At 57.9% G+C, this 19,376-nt stretch overlaps 1 protein-coding gene across 1 annotated transcript in view; it reads left to right on the forward strand.

Annotated features, from left to right (window-relative positions):
* Positions 1 to 16,546, forward strand: part of GTF2IRD1 (GTF2I repeat domain containing 1) — a 59,712-nt gene extending 43,166 nt beyond the window's left edge. The window contains exons 21-25 of the mRNA XM_004705633.2: positions 10,155 to 10,232; positions 11,552 to 11,744; positions 13,595 to 13,632; positions 15,365 to 15,501; positions 16,296 to 16,546. Of these exons, the coding sequence (XP_004705690.1) occupies positions 10,155 to 10,232; positions 11,552 to 11,744; positions 13,595 to 13,632; positions 15,365 to 15,501; positions 16,296 to 16,364 (515 nt within the window). The 3' untranslated portion in view covers positions 16,365 to 16,546. The remainder of the gene's footprint in view (positions 1 to 10,154; positions 10,233 to 11,551; positions 11,745 to 13,594; positions 13,633 to 15,364; positions 15,502 to 16,295) is intronic.
* The last annotated feature ends 2,830 nt before the right edge of the window (positions 16,547 to 19,376 follow it).

A 19,376-nucleotide genomic window follows, 5' to 3' on the forward strand; every position in this document is an offset into this window, starting at 1 on the left:
CGCCTCCGGGCTGGCCTCCGGTCCTGGCCCCGCCCTCCTCCATGCCCCTCCCGCCCCCAGTGTGACTGGCCTGGCTCCTGTTGGCCTGGGGCTGGGGAGCTGGGTGCGTCCTTTGGGGCCCCTTGGCGCCATCTGAGGTTTCAGGCCAGCCTGGCTGGGGCCTCGGACAGATGGACATGGGCCTGAGAGCCGGACTCAGGTTCCGGCTGCTGGCCTGCCCTCGACTTGGGTTTCTGAAATGTTGGCACCTGTGCGGGGCTGCGCTCGCCTTGCTCCGCTGATGGGGCACAGAAACCGAGGGAGGTTGTCTCCACCTGCCCTATCCGCTGACCACCCCTCTGCGGCCCCCGCCGTCCCCAGACCTCCTTCCCGGGCGGACTGGTCCCGGAGGAGGCTGGAAAACACAGCTACTCTCAGGAGCGTTCGCGTGTCCGCGTGAGTTTGCAAAGTGGGAAGGAGGGTCCCTCGAGACAGCACCTGGTACCTCCGACCCCTCACGTGCCCTTGTTGCCACTGTCACGTCCGTCCGTCGGTACGCGTCCGTTGGTTCCTCTGCGGCCCTCAGGACCTTGGGCAGTCCGCCTTCAGCTGACGTTTTGTTGCGGTCAGTGGGTTTCGCGGTCCTTTGTGGGCGTGGTTTGCCAGGCCTTTCTTCTGTGTCTCATCCTGGAAGCAACTCCGAAACCTAACCTCTCTGGTGTTTGAAACCCCGGTGGCTGAGCACGCAGCGTCACAGGCAGAGTGGCCGACCTGTCACTTCTTCCTGTCCCATTTCTCCATCTGGAGAAAGGGTGAAGGGGCCTACGATATTTGAACCTGAAGGGGCTGTTGGCCCTGAGCCATGCTCCCCGAGTCCCATCATGCAGCCGGTCACCCAGGCAACAGGAGTGGACAGTGGGCTTGTGGACACCCAGCGGGCAGAGGCCCAGCCCAGTGGTCCCACAGCAGACCACAGCTCTGGCCCTTCCTGGCGTGGTTCCCCACGATGGAGCTTGTGGCTCATCTTGGTGTGTGAGCACTTTCAGGAAGCTTAGCAGTGCCCTTGGGGGGTGACCTGCCCAAGCCCCCCTCCCTCCCCCCGGTGCCCACTCACCCACCGGCCTCCCTCTGGTCACTGGAAAGGCCTCTTCTGTGGGCTCTGGGGGATGAGGGCTGCCTGCAGGAGTTGGGACATGGCCCTGCCAGGGTCCTTCTACAAGTTGGCCCCCGAGGGCCTAGGGCCACCAGAGAGTCCTCAGCAGGCTGGCAGGAAGGCACCCAGGCCCACTGGGGTCATTTAGTGTCCCTCCAACCCCAGAGAGGGCTGTACCCACACCCTCCCGCAGATCCTCGGGAGCCACCTTGGTGAGGAGACGCAGGCACACGCGGCTGCTGGGTGGCAGAGGCACTGGCAGGTGAGCCTGTGGGCACAGGTCGAGGGGGCACCCGGCTTGCTCTGGCATGTGGATATGAGGCTGTGTGCCCACAAGACAGGGGAGCCAGGCTTCCTGCCCCACAAACCTCCCGCAAGCTGTGTGATCTGGGCTGGGTCCTATCCCATCTCTGAGCCTCCTTTATGCACCTGTAAAGTGGAGCTAGGAGCCCTGGTGGTATCATGGTGATGCATTAGGCTGATCACCTCGAGGTCAGCAGTTCAAAACCACCAGCTCCTGCACTGGAGGAAGATGAGGCTTTGTGCTCCTGTGAAGAGTCTTGGTCTCAGAAACCCACAGGGGCAGCTCTGTCCTGTCTCACAGGGTCGCTGGTTGTCCCCATCAACTCCACGGCCGTGAGTTTGGGTTTTTGAGAAGGTGAAGCTGGGATATCTTTAGATAAGGGGTGGGTAGGTGGGTGATCGGAGGAGGGCCCTGGCTGCTGATCCAGGTGTTTATAAACCCCGAGCCCTGGGTCAGCTGCAGGGATGATCTGGACCCAATATACTGCTCCCTGTTACCACTACTAGGGCTCCGGAGGGCTTCCTCGGGGAGGGGGCACTGAACTGGGCTGGCGCCTCAGGCACAGAGGGAGGAGCAGGCACTGGTCTTTGGGGCTGTGGCAGTGACCGAGGTGGCCAGGCCACGCTGAGGAGGCAGGTCTTTATTCTGGCCCCAGCAGGAACTTCCAGAGGCCTTTTCTTGCTTCCATTGGCTCTGTTCTAAGAAAACATCTATGGAACGGACCTTCGTCTGACAACGCTGCAGGACAAGGGGAAAGCTTTGCCTTCTTGTAAATCGGAGCTTAGCTCCTGCCACAACACCAGCCGCCACTATGGACGGTGTGTAATCCAAGTCCATGCCAGGTGCCCCCCTGGGGCTGGGTGTCCATTCCAGTAGGATTCTGGCGCCAGAGTCTGGGGAAGTTGTGGAGGGCGGGCCAGGAGCAGCGCTGCCAGAGAAGTGTGTTCTGATGTGCCGCCCTGCTTCACCCCATCTCAGCCGCCTGCCTGAGTTAAATTCGGGAGATGAGGGATACCCCTTACTCAGGAGCCAGGGAAGTGACAGGGGCAGCCCCACTGAGGCTCTGTCCTCCGTGCTCCAAGCACCAGCAGGTACTCGACAGATGCACACCAGGGCCGTTTTGCTGGGAGGAGGTGCCTCAGCGAAACCTGGTGTCACCCTCTGGTCCCAGCAGCACTGGAGTTAGCATGAAGTTCCCTCAAGAGCTAAAAGGGCCCAAACCCAAGAAAACCAGGTGGCAAAAGCTGGTGTCCAGGTGGCTGTGGGGCCACTTTGGGAAGAAGCAGTGGTACCGAAAGGAGAGGAGACCCTCTGTGTAGACAGCCACAGAAACTTCTCAGACCAACACCCACTCTCACTGCCACTGGGTTGATTCTGTCTCATGGAGGAAGCCCTGCAGGACAGGATAAAACTGCCTCATGGGCTTCCGAGACTGTCAGTCTTCACGGGAGTAAAAAGCCTCATCTTTCTCCCTAGGAGGGGCCTAGTGGTTTTGAACTGCTGGCCTTGCAGTTACTGCCTAGTGAGTCACCAGAACTGTTCCACCAGGGTACTTCCTTATAGGTCATAGAAACCTCGTGGGAAACACACATTTCCAAATTGTGGACATTTGGCTAAAACAGAAATCTAACTGCCCAGAGGGATCTTACTTTTCATGAGAATAAGTGTTTTTTCCAGGTTTTTATTTTTCTCTCCCTTCCCAAATTTGTTCATTTTAAATCTCACTGTCATTCTTTATATAAATCCCACCACACACACACTCTCTCTCTTAAACCTTAAAACATAAGCATCCCTATGCCTTGACCAAACCTTCCAGAGTTCCCTCCTCAATGTGTGTCTTCATTGTGTAGCCGCCTGTCCCCCCTCGGGGACATTTGGACAGCCCCTCCTGCTGTAGACACCCAACACCCAACCCACTGCCCTCAAGCAGTGCTGTAGGGCTGACGGAGTAGAACTTCCCCCTGGGATTTCAGGGGCTGCAATCCTTATGGGAGCAGCCTGTCACAGCCTAAGGAGCAAATGGTGAGCACTTAACAGCTCAAAGCCCCCTGAGGTTAACATGTGCACTGGAGGAAACCCACTGGAGTCGTTAAGGAGCTCGCTGAAGATCACACAGCATGTGCTATCACCAGTATTTGAACCCGGCATGTCGGGGTCCAGGCCCCCAATCCTCCTCTCCACCAGCAGCCTGGGTCTCCGTGTGTCTGGCTGGATGGTTCTTTGCTGCCCTCTCCTGGCTGCGAGCCTCTGTCGCACGGTCCCACCGGCTCACAGTGGACACTCTGGGTTCTTACTGGTTCCACGGAGAGTTACTGAATTCCGCCTGCGTGCCAGATGAGATGCCGGGGATAGAAAGTAGACAGGAGTCCCTGACTCGGGTGTTTATATTAGATTAGTAGAGAGAAGTGTATAGATAAGAACACCACTTTCAGGGACTCTGTAGACCAGTGGTTCTCAACCTTCCTAATGCCTCGACCCTTTAATACCGTTCCTCATGTTGTGGTGACCCCCAACCAGAAAATTATGTTCGTTGCTACTTCATTACTGTCATTTTGCTACTGTTCTGAATCGGGGACCCCTGTGAAAAGGTCGTTTGGCCCCAAAGGGGTCGAGCCCCACAGGTTGAGAACCGCTGCTGTAGATGGTTCCCAGGGCGGTGGATCCCCATGAGAGCAGTAGACAGCCTCATCTCTCTCCCAGAGAGTGGCTGGTGCGTGCGCACGGCTGCTCTCTCGGTTAGCACTCTGTTTATCGGACAGCGACACAGCAGAGGAAAAAACCTAAAAGCACTGAGCCGGTCCTGACTCACAGTGACCTTATGGGGCAGGGTGGCTGCCCTTGTGAGTTTCTGGCTGTCTCTCTGGGAGTGGAAGGCCTCATCTGTCTCCTGGAGTGCCAGGTGGTTTCTACCTACTGACCTCGAGGCAAGCAGCCCAACCTTATAGATAAGAACCCCGAGCCCCAAGTCCTATCTCGGCTCCAGATTAGAACCATGGAGACAAAACAGGAGGGATGGAGGGCAGGTGGGGAGGAGGAGGAATCGGAATTGGGCCTAAGGTGGAAGCCATGGTCATTAGGCCCCGTCGAGACGGTCCTGACTCATGGGACCCTGTGCACAGCAGAAGGAAACACCACCTGGTCCTGGGCCGACCCCACAATTGTTCTTATGCTGGAGCCCATTGTCGGAGCCACTGTGTCAGTCCGTCTGCTCAAGGGCCTGCCTTGTTCTCACTGCCCCACTGCTCTTCCAAGCATGTTGTCCTCCTCCGGGACCGGTCCCTCCTGACAACACATCCGAAGTACAGGAGACCGTCTCTCGTCCATCGTGACAATCGGGAGCACTCGGGTTGTACTATTTCCAGGGCAGACTTGTTGGTTTTGTGGCACGCCACGGTACTTTCAACGTCCTGCGCCAGTACCATCATTCAAACGCTGTGGTTCTTCGGTCCTCCTGGTTCAGGGTCCAACTTCCACATTTGTACGAGGCGATTGGAAACTCCAGGGCTTGGATCAGGTGCACCTTCGTCCTCAGAGGAATATCCTTGCTTTTTCAGCTCTTTCCAGAGGTTCTGTGCAACAGATTGGCCCGGTGGGAGTGGATAAAGCGGGGCTTACGCATCACCGTGCGGGGCCATGGGAGTGCTTTTGGCAGAGGGGTGCAACTGTCTGTTAAGAAAGAGGGGATCCAAGGTTAGATTGGGGTTAGGGACAGAGCCAGGAAGAGCCACGAGAGCTTTGCCTGGGCTGTGCCCGAGGTGAGAGATGGAAGGGACTGCGGCCCCATGTGGAACCGTGGCCGTGGCAGGTGTGGGCGTGTCCCATCCTCAAAGTCGATGTTTGCATGACGTCTTCCATGCGTGGACAATGCCACAGTAGACCGTAGGAGGAGCTTCCACAGGATGTGCACCCATAGCCCAGCCCCCAGAGCTGCCCTCCTGCCCGCCCAACTCCCGTGGCCACTCCCCTCGAAAGAAATTGTCTGACTGGACACCAGGGACAGGTGTGTGTGTGTGTGTGTGTGTGTCTGAACCTGGAGCAGCTGGGGTCGGATAGCTGGCTGGAATTGGAGCGGACACACTTTGAAAGCGGAGTCAATTGCTGATGGAGCGGGCGGGAGGGGCTGAGGGTGGTACCAGGATTCTGTCCTGGGCTGGGGGAGGGATCAAGGCACGGTCTGCCATGAGAGGCGGGGGTTGGGGTGGGGCTCTAATTCTAAATGGGCAGGTTGGCTAGGGGATCCTCTGGCGGGATTCTGGGGGACCCCATTTCAGTTATTAGGTGCCTATGAGGCGGTTTGACGTACCCCATGTACAACCAAACAAGACACCGCCCAGTCTTGCGCCGTCCTTACAATTGTCCTCATGTTTGAGCCCATCGTGGTAGCCATGGGGTCAGTCTGTCTCGCTGAGGGCCATCCTCTTTTTCACTGACCTTCCACATTCCCAAGCATGATGTCCTTCTCCAGGGACTGACTCGTCTCTCCTAACGTGTCCGAAGAACACGAGACCAAGCCTCTCCATCCTTTCTTCTCAGGAGCATTCTGGCCGTACTTCTTCCGAGACACACTTGGCCATTCAGGACTCTTCCCCAGAGTTCACTCACCGCCACGGGCGATGACCTCACATGGGATGAGCGTGGCCCGAGTGTGGCCTCGATTCTATCTGTAGTGACCTTGTTTCCAGGTGACACTGCGGTCCTGAGGGCTTCTGTGGGGACGGACATACGTCCACCAGGTCTGTGCTGGCCTGGTGGTTGAGCAAGGGGTCACCAGGGCAGGGAGGGGCCAGCAGTGGGAGTGGCGAAAGTCAGGCCAGATCATAGGAGCCTGGCACTGCTTTGGGAGAGTCCCTGGCTGAGTGTCCATCTCGGAAACCCACCGGGGCTGTTTCTGCCCTGTCCCGTAGGGTTGCCTGGTTTGGCATCGGCTGGGTGGCTGTGGGATTTTGATAACTCTGGCGGCTTTGTTGCTCAGCCTGGCCAAGGTACCTTAAGCTTGCCGTGGGACCGGTGCAGATGGAGCTGGGGAAAGGAAATCTAGGGATAGAAAAGCCAGGAAGGAGTTTAGCCAGTGGGCAGGGCCCCCGACAGCATGGTGGGTTGAGCAGAAGACTGCTAACCACTGGTTTGGCAGTTTGGGCCCACCAGCCACTCCTTGAGAGAAAGAGGAGGCATTCTGTGCCCGTGAAGAGTGAATGGTCTCAAACCCCTCAGGAGCACCTGCTCTGTCCTGCAGAGCCCCTGGGCGAGGAGGAACTCCAGGTGGGGCAGTGGGTGGGGTCTGGGGTCATTTTGGCCAGCAAGTGGCTGTGGAATGTGAGTAGGGTGGGCTTGACTTACATGGACCAAGGTTCAGACAGTGGGAGCGGCAGAGGGGGGAGCAGGTCATACACATACCCCTTAGGTCACCCGTCCACCACTCCTGAGCTGCCAGACCTTGAATAAAACAGTCCACAGTCTCTGGAGGGGAGTGTGGGGCAGGCCGGCCTCCTGGGGGATGCCCTGAGAGCTGAAGGGCTCCCACCCTAGGATGCCCAGGGGTGCGACTGGGAGGCTTTGGCAGTACCTGTGCACTGCCAGGCCCATAGCTGGCTGCCTGCCGGTGTTCTCCAGGTGAGAGTGGGGGCTGGGCTGATGGGGGTGAGACACCCCCCCCCCGCCTTTTCTGACCAGAGGGGCTCAGCTGGGGTCACTGCAGCTGCTCCTTCCTGTCACTGGGACCTGTGGTCACTGCCCTTCTTCCCCTCAGCCTTCTCTTTCCTCGATTAGGATTTCAGAAGGGAAGACGACATGGGGTGGGGGGGAGGTTCCTGACTGCCACAGCCCAGACACCACTACCTCCCCATCCAGGCCCCCCCCAGTGGACAGGAGCAGCCACCCTCTGGGTGAGAAGGCGCATTGCCTTGAGGGCCCTCGGCACCCAGAGTCCTGGGCTGTTAAGTGCTGCCCTGAGTCACAGCCTTGGGAATAGGGGCGGGGCACTGTCCTGGGGGCCAGATCTGGCCAGCAGTCAGTGGGGAGGAGTCCGGTGACAAACATGCCCCATGAGATGATGGCACCAGCGTGGGTCCCAGCAGACGCCGAGGGGCTGTGGAAGGCCACGGGGATGGACAGTCCTCATCTGGGACAGTTCCTGACTGTCGCCAGGCCAGGCTCTGGCCATGCTGGGTCCTCAGGTTTTTAAAATGATGACTGTAAAGTACCTTAACACGACACTTGCCAATCCTGTATGGCTTTCCCCTGTAACTCCCCGGCACCCATCACACGGGTGATATCGTGTATCCCGCACCGAGTTGGCCACGACAGGGGCTCCCTCCCGCCTCCCAGCTCCCATCACCCTCTCACCTCCACGCTCCCTGCAGCTACGTCTGAGGTCACCCAGGATCCGCTTTTCGGTGACTGCTGCGCAGTGTGGGGTTTTCCTGGTGCGGCCGTGCCATGTTGGCACGGAGCAGGGCTTCGTGACCACATTTTGTGGCTGTCTGTTGGCGGACACACCGCCTGTGGTTTCGGGGAGTAACAGGCTACAGCTCAGGATCAGGAATGGGTCAGGATGCAGTTCTTCAAATGCAGACCCTCAGTACCGGTAAACGTCACTGTGCTGGGTGGCCATAGCTGCCAAGTCAGTCCCTGATTTATGGTGACCACGTGCTCAATGGACCAGCCCGCTGCCCAGCCCCTCCCGCTCCCCATGATGGTGGCTCACCAGCTCTCAATGCTTGTATTTTGGTGGGGCTATCATTGCCAGATTTTTGGAAGTAGATCACCCGGTCTTTCTTACTCAACTAAATGTCTAAGCCTGGAAGCTTCGCTGAAACCTGTTCGGCATCCTAGTGGCCCGCAAGCCGTCACCCACAGACAGGTGGTGGCTGTTGAGAGGTGATGGCCATGTCTTAAAGCTGGGGCTCCCCCAAAGAAGGCCCAATTCCTGCGGCTGGATCACCGGTGCCCCAGTGCAGCCTGGCTTGGTTCTTCCTAGGAGAGAATCTCTGGCCTTAGCATGAGGAACAGGGTGCCTTACCTTGACCGGTGTCCTGAGACGCAAGACAGAGGGAGCTTACCCTGGTGATGACGGAGGCAGAGGCTGGAGGGTACATCACATCTACCAGCCGAGGACGGCAGCCAGCCACCAGAGGACCCTGGCACCCTCGGGAGGGAGCAGCATCGCCGACACCTGATTTGGACTTTCCAGCCGTACATCTACTGGCTCACTCTGTTGTCTCAAAGTTGTCTCCGTGAGCACCCCTGGTGGCACAGTCCTTACGTGCTGCGCTGCCCGCTGCAAAGACGGCAGTTCTGAATGACCGGCCGCTCTGCTCTCGTCCAGTGACAGCTCGGACGCTCACAGGGGCGGGTCTGCTCGGTCTTGAAGGGCTTCTAGGAGTTGGCATCCCCCCATAGCAGTGAGCTTGGCTTTGTGTTTCAGCTGTCCACACAGCCAAGCCCCGCCGTCCTGGAATCAGTGCCGACTCACAGCATGACTGTCCCTGTGGGCCCCTGAAACTGACTTTTTACGGGGGCAGGCCTCCTCTTTCTCCCCTCAGAGTCGCTGGTGGGTTTGAACCGCTGCCCTTGCCGATATGCACTCAATGCATAACCCATAAAGAAGCAGTACGGGAAGAAAGGTGGTCGGGAAGTCTGAGGGGGTGAATGCCGGTTCCCGCTATGTAATCAGTGGTTTTTAAAACGTCCCCATGTATCATCTCGCCTAAACCGAGATCATCCGTTTTACCTTTTACTTTGGTGACAAGCGTCTATGGTGTCACAGCGCCTGAGGCCACCGGTTCACTTCCTTCTAGAGCAGCGGTTCTCCACCTTTTCACGCCGTGACCCTTTCATACAGTGCCTCATGTGGCGGTGACCCCCAACCATAAAATTGTTTTCGTTGCTACTTCATCACTGTCATTTTGCTACTGTTCTGAATTGGGTGACCCCTGTGAAAGGGTGGCTCAGCAGACAGGTGGGCTGCAGGGTGGATCCAGCAGGTGTGCAGTTCCCCAAGGTAGCCTCCTAAGAGGGAGAGATTTCTGCAGAAGCTTCTCAAGATTAAAGTGGGAGTTCTTTTTCTAAGGCTCATTCTGTCTGCCCTGGGCTTCCTGCTGGGGGTCCTTAGAGGGCCAGCCAGGGTGGACTGCAAGTCCCCCCACGCCCAACGCCAACCTTCAGCAGCCAGGGAACACAGCTGTGAGAGGCTACGGCTGCAGGGTCAGGTGGCTAGACCTGCAGGCAGGGGGTGGGCAGCCCTGAGGCCATATGTGTGTATGCAGAGGAAGCCCAGGCATCAGGCCCGGGATGCAGCCTGTCCCTGGGTTCACACACGCTGGTCTGCAAGGCTGAACTCTCCACAGCCCGGCCCCCCCTGCCCCTGCCCTGGCCACAGCCACCCTTCAGTGACCTTTCACCTTTAATGCCCCGGCTGGCATAGCATCCTGCCCCACTTCTGGGCGGGCACCGTGATTACCGTATCAGCCGAGTTTTTCAGCACGTTTTTAATGCCGTTTTTGCGGTAAAGTGAGGCTGATATTCGGGTCAGCTTATACTCAGGTATATACGGTCTGTGCTGCCCCAGTAGGCTGTGTGTTCCAGGGAGGTGCTGTGCTGACACGGGCCTGACCTGGGGAAGCCTTCAGGAGGTAGGCCGATGGACAGCAGGCAGGCTCAGGGGGTGATGGGACGGGACAGCAGGACTATTGGCAGAGCCATGCCCTCACCTTCTTGCAGATGAAGATGATGCCAACAGACTGGGGGAGAAAGTGATCCTGCGGGAGCAAGTGAAGGAGCTCTTCAATGAGAAATACGGTCAGTGCGAGGGGCGGGGCCTCGGGCTGGCTAGTTTTCCTTTTGATGCTGCTAGTCATTTTCAAGCATGTGTAAATGTAGAATGACACAATGAACTACCTTATAACCAAAACCCCAGCTTGTATAATTTGGCCAGTCTTATTTAATCTATTCCCAAATCCATACCCTTTAAAAAAATTTTTTTTCTTCAAGCAAATTTAAGATAACCTATTGTACCTATAAGTCCTTCAGTACAGAGTTTTTAGGAGTCCTGGGTGTACAGGAGCATGGAGGTTATTCCTTCAGCTGCTAACTGTAAGGCCAGCAGTTCGAAACCACCAGCTACTCTTAAGAAAGATGAGGCTTTCTACTCCCATAAAGAGTTCCAGTCTCGGAAACCCACAGGGGCAGTTCTGCCCTTATGACTCAATCAACTGACGGCAAGCCGGGAAGGCCTGCAGTTGTCACCCACCTCCGGGCACGTTGAGAGACAGGCCTGGACCTCTGCCTTCTAAAGGCCCCAGCCTGGGAAACGCTGGGGAGCCGGTCTCTGCATGGGTTCATCCAACTCTGCTCCCCATCCCCGTGGTGACTGTCAGCGTCTCAGTCCGAGGGGTGCATGCCTTACAGCCGTTGTGCCCAACAGGAAAGGGAGCCGGCATGGGCATTATGTTTGCAGTTGTACTAAGGGTGACTCCTGCATTGGGCTGCTAACCACCGGTTCAAACCCACCAGCTGCTCCTCAGGAGAAAGCAGAGGCTGTCTGCGCCTGTAAAGATTCACAGTCTCAGACACCCCCGGGAGCAAGTTCTGCTCTGTCCTGCAGGGTCGCTGTGAGTCAGAATCGCCTCAGTGGCAGCGAGGGTGGTTCTGAGGGTTTTTTAATTTTTGTAAAGGTGTCAGCTATTTTAATTTTATTTTTTAATCATTTTCTTGGTGGCTCGTATGGCTCTTATCACAATCCACACATCATCCATTGTGTCCAGCACATTTGTACATAGGTTGCCATCATCAGTCAAAACACTTTCCCTTGACTTGAGCCCTTGGCGTCAGATCATTTCTCCCCCTCTCCCACTGTTTTCCCCATGTCTTACACTGCCTGATGTCTCCCTGTACCCCCCTCTCTGTGGCCTCCCCCTGGCAGCAGGTTCTGTGTAGATCATTGTGATTGGCTCCCCTTTCTCCCCTGGGTTTTTCTCAAGGATTAAGAAGTGGAGTCTGTGTGCTGGTTGTTCACTGCTTTCTCTCTGGGGTATGATGGCCGCTCTGGGGCTTGCCAAGTGTCCACCCTTGTGCCCATCCTCCTGATCACCTGTTCACCCCCCACCCCCACCCCCCAGGTGAGGCCCTGGGCCTGAACCGGCCTGTGCTGGTCCCTTACAAGCTGATCCGGGACAGCCCGGATGCTGTCGAGGTCACGGGCCTGCCCGACGACATCCCTTTCCGGAACCCCAACACGTACGACATCCACCGGCTGGAGAAGATCCTCAAGGCCCGAGAACACGTCCGCATGGTCATCATCAACCAGCTCCAGTGAGTGGGCCGGCCTCGGGCAGGGTGGACGGGGGACCCCACAGCAGGCCCCTCCAGAGCACCCCTTGACTTACACAGAACCCGGGAGATGCCCCGCTGAACACCCTTGTCTTATTGCTGACGAAGGAAGCCAGCACCCAGTCAGAGAGGGAGGGCCGCCTCGAGTCCCCCAGACCCCTAATGCCAAAGGCAGGGCCCTGCTGCCGGAACCACAGCCCGGCGTCCATAGCGCTCCGTCTTTTCCGCGCTGTAATTGAACTCAACCTTCCAGCTGTCTCGCTCACGGATGCCCATTTCCCCATGGTTAGAAAATACCATGTGGGCAGGGGGTGGGGAGGGAGCTTCAAGCAGTTTGCTTAGGAAAACTTGAATTCTTCCACAAATTCTCTGAAGCTCCTCATAGCAGGCAGCAGTAATCCGCCTCGTCCCCCGGGATCCAGTGTGACTGCGCGCCTGCCCGTCACTAAAAGCCAATACGGGAACAGTGGGACTCTTTTCTGGTGAAAAACCCAAAATACCCACATTAGTGGCCCCGCTCTGTACACATGGAAGTTGTTGAATTGGAGAATGTTTTGTTGTGCATATTTTTGCCACAATTAACAAATCATCGTAATTACCCGAATAGCACGGAGTACAAAGAAGAAGAAAATATTCTAACGTAAACTAATCATAAAATAAAAAGTAAAGTAAAATGAAAAAAAAATATTCTAACATTGACGGTCATCACGACTGTACAATCCATCTGGTTATGGCTGAGCTATGGGATTATATGCTGCGTGGGTGAAGTGCCAAAAAACTGTCGAAACAGAACATGTACCCACAGCAAACGTGGAAGGCACCCCGCAACCGGGCAGGAGAAATGGCCCACGTGACTCAGGACCCGCCCCTCCTGGGGCGACCGTGGTGCACCCCCGTTCACGTTGCTTCTGTTTTCGTTCCCGCGAGGCGGGTCAATGCGGTCCGACGAAAATACTATTAGTAGGCGGCAAAGCAAATACATACATCATCGTCTTCAGACACAGTTAAAGTGAAAAGCTGACATTTCTTCTCCGCCGTCGCCCCCTCACTAGTGCCAGCTCCAGAGAAGGAACGACTGGCGCATGCAGGAAACCAGGAAGGGGATTCCAGTTCCCCGGGGAGAACCACGGAGGGAATTCTCAAACTTCCCCTCCGTGGCTTCACTTTTTCTTAAATGTCTCGCCTGTATGTGCCTGTGTTGTGCACGTGTGTGTGCACATGGACGCACTGCTTTTGAAAGCAATCATAGGCTATCTGTCTGTGGACAGAGGACATCAGAGTGTCATGTTTCCTGTCTGGCTGCCTCTCCCTTGGCTCCCCACGGCCTGGAGCCGTGCCCCGTGTGCAGAAATCCGTTTCCATGCGTGGGCCCAGCCTGTGTCTTCCAGATGGACACTGGTGCTCTCTGTCGGTGGACCAGGTGGCTGCCTCTGGTTTTTGCTGTCACTATTAAAACCTGTTACGAGGAAAATACCAATGGAAGGTTACAAGACCAACTGCCCACCCTCGTATGCGGGGGCGTCAAAAAGCACGCGGAAAAATGGGATGAAAAGCTCGTGGGATTGCTCTGCGAGCCCTTGGATGCCCCCTCCCCTCCCCATAGATGAGGAAACGGAGCCCGAGGAGCGATTTGCCTAGCACGGTCCTGTCCCCACCCGGCCCGTGATGGGCAACCCCCCTGGGCCTAGAGGGGTGCCCGCTGCTCTCGCCCGGCTCTCGCATGGCCAATGACCCAGCGGCAGCGGCGGGATCTTGTGGGGAGTGTTCAGGGAGCGGGTGGCAAGGCAGGCAAGGTTGTTCGCTCACTGCTGCCTCCTGTCTCTCTCTTTCAGACCTTTCGCAGAACTCTGCAATGACGCGAAGGTGCCAGGTGAGTCGGAGGCCCGGGAGGCCACCAGAGCCTGCTGCCTTCAAGCCACAGGCCAGGCACCTACAGTCTTGGAAATGCACAGGGGCTGCTCTATGGGTGGCCCCCAGTTGGCACGGACCCCATGCCCCGGAGCGGTTCTGCTCTGTGATACGGGGCCGCCACGTGGGTTGATGGCCGCACGACATGGCATCACCAGATGCCCCATGTGAAAAGCATTGAATCGGCACATGTTCCATCGTTGTAGATGTTTTTACCACCCACCCACCGCCCCGAGTCGATTCTGTACCAAGGCTGACAGCCTCAGACCCAGTGGTTGGCTGTGTAACTCTGACCTTACAGTGCCACCACTGACCAGCTGTGTTAGGTGCCTGTGTTAACTGCCCTCTGGCCCAGACAGGCCCTCACATCAGACTCATTCAGCAAAGCACCTGCTGGGCCTTGCTCCCTCCTGCCGGGCTTGGACCTGGCCTCCTTCAACACCTCATCCCACCTGTGTCCCACCCGAAGCCAGTGAGTCCCCAGGGTGCCATGGAGCTGGCGGGCAGCGGCAGTGGGACTTGGGCGTGAGCTGAGCTGTCTGTGGCCCTGTCCCTTGGTACCAAACCTGCGGGAGCTGCTGTGGAATCGGCATCGGCCGAGGGGGGCCAGCACGCAGTAGATCCCCCCGCCTCCCGACCAACACCACCACCAGACAGCAGCGCCCAGCCCGCTTCTCACATTCTGAGATTTCCCAGCCGCCTGGGCTGTGCTGAGCACCTCACTCGGGCTCTCTGGGGTGCTGCTAGCCCCCCGCACCACCCCCCTCAGTGCACAGCAGAAGAAAATGCTGCCCAGCCCTGTGCCATCCGGGCTCAGTGGTGACCCCCAGGATTTCCAGGGACTGATTTCAGATGGCCAGGCCTTTCTTCCTAGTCTGTCTCGGTCCAGGAGCTCCGAGCAACAGCCTCCTGGCAGCAGGCAGGCCTCCCTGATGGACAGGCAGTGTGTTGGCTGGACTTGCCCCGGGTCTCCTACCTGGAAGGCGGGAACTGGGCCCCCACTGAACCAACCACTCGCACTGCCCAGTTACCCAGGGAAAGGAAGACCCGGGGCCACTGAGCGGCTTTCCCCAAGTCTCAAGCCCAGAAGCTCTGGGCGGGGCTGCCCAGAGGGGCTCTAGAGAGTTTGTGGCAGTGGGGGGTGGAGGTGGGGGTGGGGGGTGCAGCCGGACTTCTCCACAGGCTGGGCGGTCTGGGGAACATACACGTTAGGAAAACAGACACGCCTCAGATGAGAGGTCTGGTAGGAAAACGGCCCCCGAGCACCCCGGGGTGTGCCGTGAGTGTTGGCTCGGTGTTGAGGTTTGGGGCTGGAACGGAGCCTGTTGGTGAGAGACCTGCCTGGGGGGTGGAGGTGTCCCCTTCACAGATGCAGGCTGACCGCCTGAGCGTCGGCGTGGTGGCACAGAGGGACCTGGAGGGGGGCCAAGGGCATAAAGCTGTGGCAAGGAGAGGGCCTGGCCAGCCTTGGGGTTGGCAGTGTGGGGCACTGGGCCCCAAACAAACCCACCCCGGTTGCCGTCGGGTGGCGGCCCCGTGTGTGCAGGGCTTCTGCTGCCCTTCTGTCCGGAGTTAAGGGACGCCATTTGACAGTCCAGAGACCTCCCCAGAGCCTCTTCCAGAGGTGCTGAGAGACAGAGCCAGGATGATCCCCTCCCCCGGTGTCAGCACCCCTTTCCTTTGTCCCCCACCAGCCAAAGACAGCAGCATGCCCAAGCGCAAGAGGAAGCGGGTCTCTGAAGGGAACTCCGTCTCGTCGTCCTCCTCCTCGTCCTCCTCCTCCTCCTCCAACCCAGAGTCTGTGGCATCGACCAACCAGATTTCACTCGTGGTAACGTTGCCCAGGCGCCTCCCGGACATGCCTTGTGTCCCCGCACCCTGGGGATCCCCCACACACCTGCCTGTCCTACCCACGTAACCCGTCCTAGTGGCTCGAGGCCGGACACCGATACAGACAGCCCCTGGGAAGGGCAGAGGAGGGTGGGAGTCAGGGGTCGGGTTCCGCCCTGCTCTCAGCCTGGACGCCTCATCTGTGGAGATGAGACCCCCCCACCTACAGGGCCCTGTTGTTGGGTTTGGGTCCCTTCCGCTCAAGATGGGACTGGGATGCACGCACACACACACACACACACACTCCGTGTCATCGACCATCCACTTGGAAAGCCTGAGCCCAAAGGAGACTCTTTGGACACTTTTGGAACTGGTTTTAGGATCTCTCTGCCTTCTGCCCGTGGGTTTCTGGGAGCCCTCGTGCAGAACCCCAGCACGGAGATTGTGCCTTCATCTCACTTCCCCAGAGACCCCTGTTATCCCTGGTGGGCAAGTACTCACAGAGGGTCACCAGCTGCTCCCACCCCCAAGGGCTGACAGCCTCCTGTGGCCTGGAAGGGGGCTGAGTCAACCCCCTCTTCCCCTTGGCCATCAGGGCTGGGACACAGGTGGGCCAGGTCAGAGGGCTCCAGCCCAGGCCCAAAGCCAGCGGTGAGCCGTGGGGACGGCCTCCCAGAGCCCAGCCTCCCCCTGGGACTCAGGAGCCAGCCCCCCAAACAAGCATCTGCCGAAGCCCCACAGAAGCAGGAGGCCGGGCTGCCCACCTCACCGGGCCTTCTCTTGTCCTCTCTCCAGCAATGGCCAATGTACATGGTGGACTACACCGGGCTGAACGTGCAGCTCCCGGGACCCCTCAATTACTAGACCTCAGCGCTGAATCAAGACCTCATCCCAGAAAGATTACAGGAAAATGTAATTTATGTACAAAATGTATATTCGGATATGTATCGATGCCTTTTAGTTTTTCCAATGATTTTTACACTATATTCCTGCCGCCACGGCCTTTTTAAATAAGTAAAAAGAAAAAAAAATGCTGTTGCCTCGGCTCTTACCTGTCTTGGATTCTCTTGGAGTGGTGGCTACAGCTGTCCCTGGGGATGAGGGGTCAAGGGGAACCCAAGGCAGTGGCCTGCCACGGCTCTGGTGTCCCTGGCCACTGGGCCCTGGTGTCTGGGTGCAGCTCCCACTCATGACCTTGCTGCTGGAACTCATGACCTCAGGAGGAGGAGCCACGGAAGGCAGTGTTAGGTCGCAATCGCTGAAGGCAGCAGCTGGTGCCCCAGGCCTGCTCCGTGCCAGCTGCGAGCCCTTAGCCAGGGCTCATTTTGTGGAGAGACGGCCCCTCTCGTCCTCCTCTCTTGGGACTAAGCCAGGGCAGGCAGAGACAGAAGGGGCTGCTCACAGCTCTGGGGGCATCCAGGGGCTCGTGGTGGGGTAGCGAGGGCTACGCTGGCCCCAGTCACTCTGGGGAAGTCTAGAGTATTCGGTGTGACATCAGGCATCCCCTAGAGTGAGGAGGAGCAACAACATGGGGCCAGGGCAAGGCCTTTGGGTGGTCCTGGAGTGGTGGGGGTATTTGATAAGCCAAGAGCTGTTTCAGAAAAAGCCGTCCAGGTGGAACTCGGCAAGAAGGGGACAGTAAGAAAAAGCAAACGGTGTCTGTACCTGACACTCAGTCGGTCCCTGCTCCCAGGCCACCGTAGAGGACGTTTGTGGGTCAATGGCAGAATTCTCACTTCATGTGCAGTCACCCCCTGCCTGTCAGTGGAGGCTGTCTTGTTGCTCTGTTTGTTGCAAAACAGGTTTCAGCCGAGCTGCCAGACAAGACTAGGAAGACAGGTCTGGTGGAGATGTTAGCACTTTAGGGGCTAGCCAGACCAAAGGGAAGGGGTGAGGCGGCTGGGGCGGTGTCCTGGGAGGAGAGCGCCCTGCAGGAAGGTGGGGAGGGAAGATTGAGGACTTGGTGGTCCCAGGAACAAGTCTCAGGGTGCTAGATTCAGGGGGTGGGGCAGAAATTCAGGCTGGGTTCTGCTTGCCCGGTGAGCACCCTGGGTTGGGGCCGAGTCTGCATCTGCTCCCGGGGAGGGAGCACTCTCACCTCGCTGGAGGTCGGGGAAGCAGGGGGGAGTAACCTGGAGGGAAAGCCACCTGGGCCAGGTGTTGAGAAGGGTTGTGGGGAGCCCAAGGGCTTGTAATGAGTTTGATGGGTGCTGGGGAAGTGGAGGGTCAGGGAGGCCCAGAGCTGAGAGAAGGCCCTGAATCACTAGTCCTAAATGGCCAAGGACTGGGCAACCTTAAAAGCAAGAGATGTGAACCAGGGTCCACTGACTTCCAGATCCACAACCTGGGTTAGCAGTCCTGAGCTTCTCACACTGGGACCTTTCAGCCTCTTGGAAACAAGCCAGAAACCACCCATGCAGCATGCCTCCCACCCCCCAAAAAATTCCCCTACATGCCGGTGCCACCCCTCACCCAGAACCTCAACTCCCACATCGCAACCCCACTGCCACGGCCAAGTCCTTTCCCTTCTGGACGACTGACAATGTAGAAACCAAACCCAGGGGCCAACAATCAATCAATTCGGACTCTGGGCCACGCGGTGCCCGTCCGCTGCCCCGCCTCGATTCCGTGGCTGGGATCCTTTGGAAGTAGCTTGCCACGTCTTTCTTCCTACGTGCAAACGCTTCGGTGAGGACCTGGGAGCAGCACCGGGTGACCGGGGCTCAGTGCACATCCAGGACACCCGGCTGAGCTCCCTCCCGATAATCCATCCTCCCTGGGAGATCAGGAGATCAGGTCGGGTCACCGGCCCAAGGTTCGAGGCCACTCCCATTCGGTCCCCTCGCGCTCCCTGCTCCAGTCCCCTGCCCCCCTCTGCGGCAGCCACAGGGGTGCGGGGTGCAGCCTCGGCCCCGCCCAGCGGCACACCTGCACCTGGGGAGCGTGCGCGGCGCGGGAAACCGGCGCCACCTGCCCCGCGGCCGGACCTGGGTCCGCTGCTCCCGAGACAGGCGCCCGCGGTGCAGCGCGGGGAGGGCCGGGCCCGGGCCGCGGGCGTGCAGATGCTACTTCTGCAGGCGCGCCGGGCCCCCAGCCGCCGCGCTCTTTCCTGGGATTTGATTCCGAGCCCTCCTCCTTTAATTAAACTTCATTGAGCCGCCATCTGTCGGGGTTCTAGATGGCTGCGTGTTTTGTAACTCTAAAATGAGGATTGTTGCTGGATTTGTAAACACATTGCACCCCGCGCGCGCCCCCCCGCATTAAAAAAAAAATCACAAAACGCTTTTTCAAAAGCGCTAAACGGAGGGATGCGGGCGGAGTGCGGAGAACTGCGTCTGGATCGCTCTAATTGCGGGGATGGCATGCTGGTGGGCGCATAATCATGCTACATACAGCGCTTTGTAAGAAGAAAAAAAAAGGAGAAGCTGCTGCTATCAATGAAAAGATCAAGATGATAGAAAATGCTGGAATTATAGCTGACTGAAAACAGTAATAAAACAATCATTAACGTGGGGACCAATCTAGGAGGCAAGGGAGGGCCTGACTGAGAGGCTCCCAGCACCTGCTGCCCCTCCCTCCTGCCCACCCAGGTGCTTTCTGGATCGCTAAGCGGCTGAGCTGGTCCTGCTGACTTCCAAGGCCCCCCAAACCCAACTCTTAGGGGTGGCCCACGGTGACAGAAGAGAAGCCCCCTCCGTCTGCACCCTGTTTCCAAAATGGCAGTCTTTTTGGGTGTCCATGGCTATGTCCTCCTCACCCCTGACATTTAGGTCCACCTGGGCCCCTTGCTTTCAGGGGGCGGCCGCTTGAAAGTCCCCTGTAAGGTATCCTTTTTTTTTTTTTTTAATGAGTTAAAGCTCCCCCCCCCCAAGCTTT

This window comes from Echinops telfairi, unplaced genomic scaffold (genome assembly GCF_000313985.2).
Source record: "Echinops telfairi isolate 266 unplaced genomic scaffold, ASM31398v2 ScPeMD7_5;HRSCAF=22, whole genome shotgun sequence".
Lineage (NCBI taxonomy): Eukaryota > Metazoa > Chordata > Mammalia > Afrosoricida > Tenrecidae > Echinops > Echinops telfairi.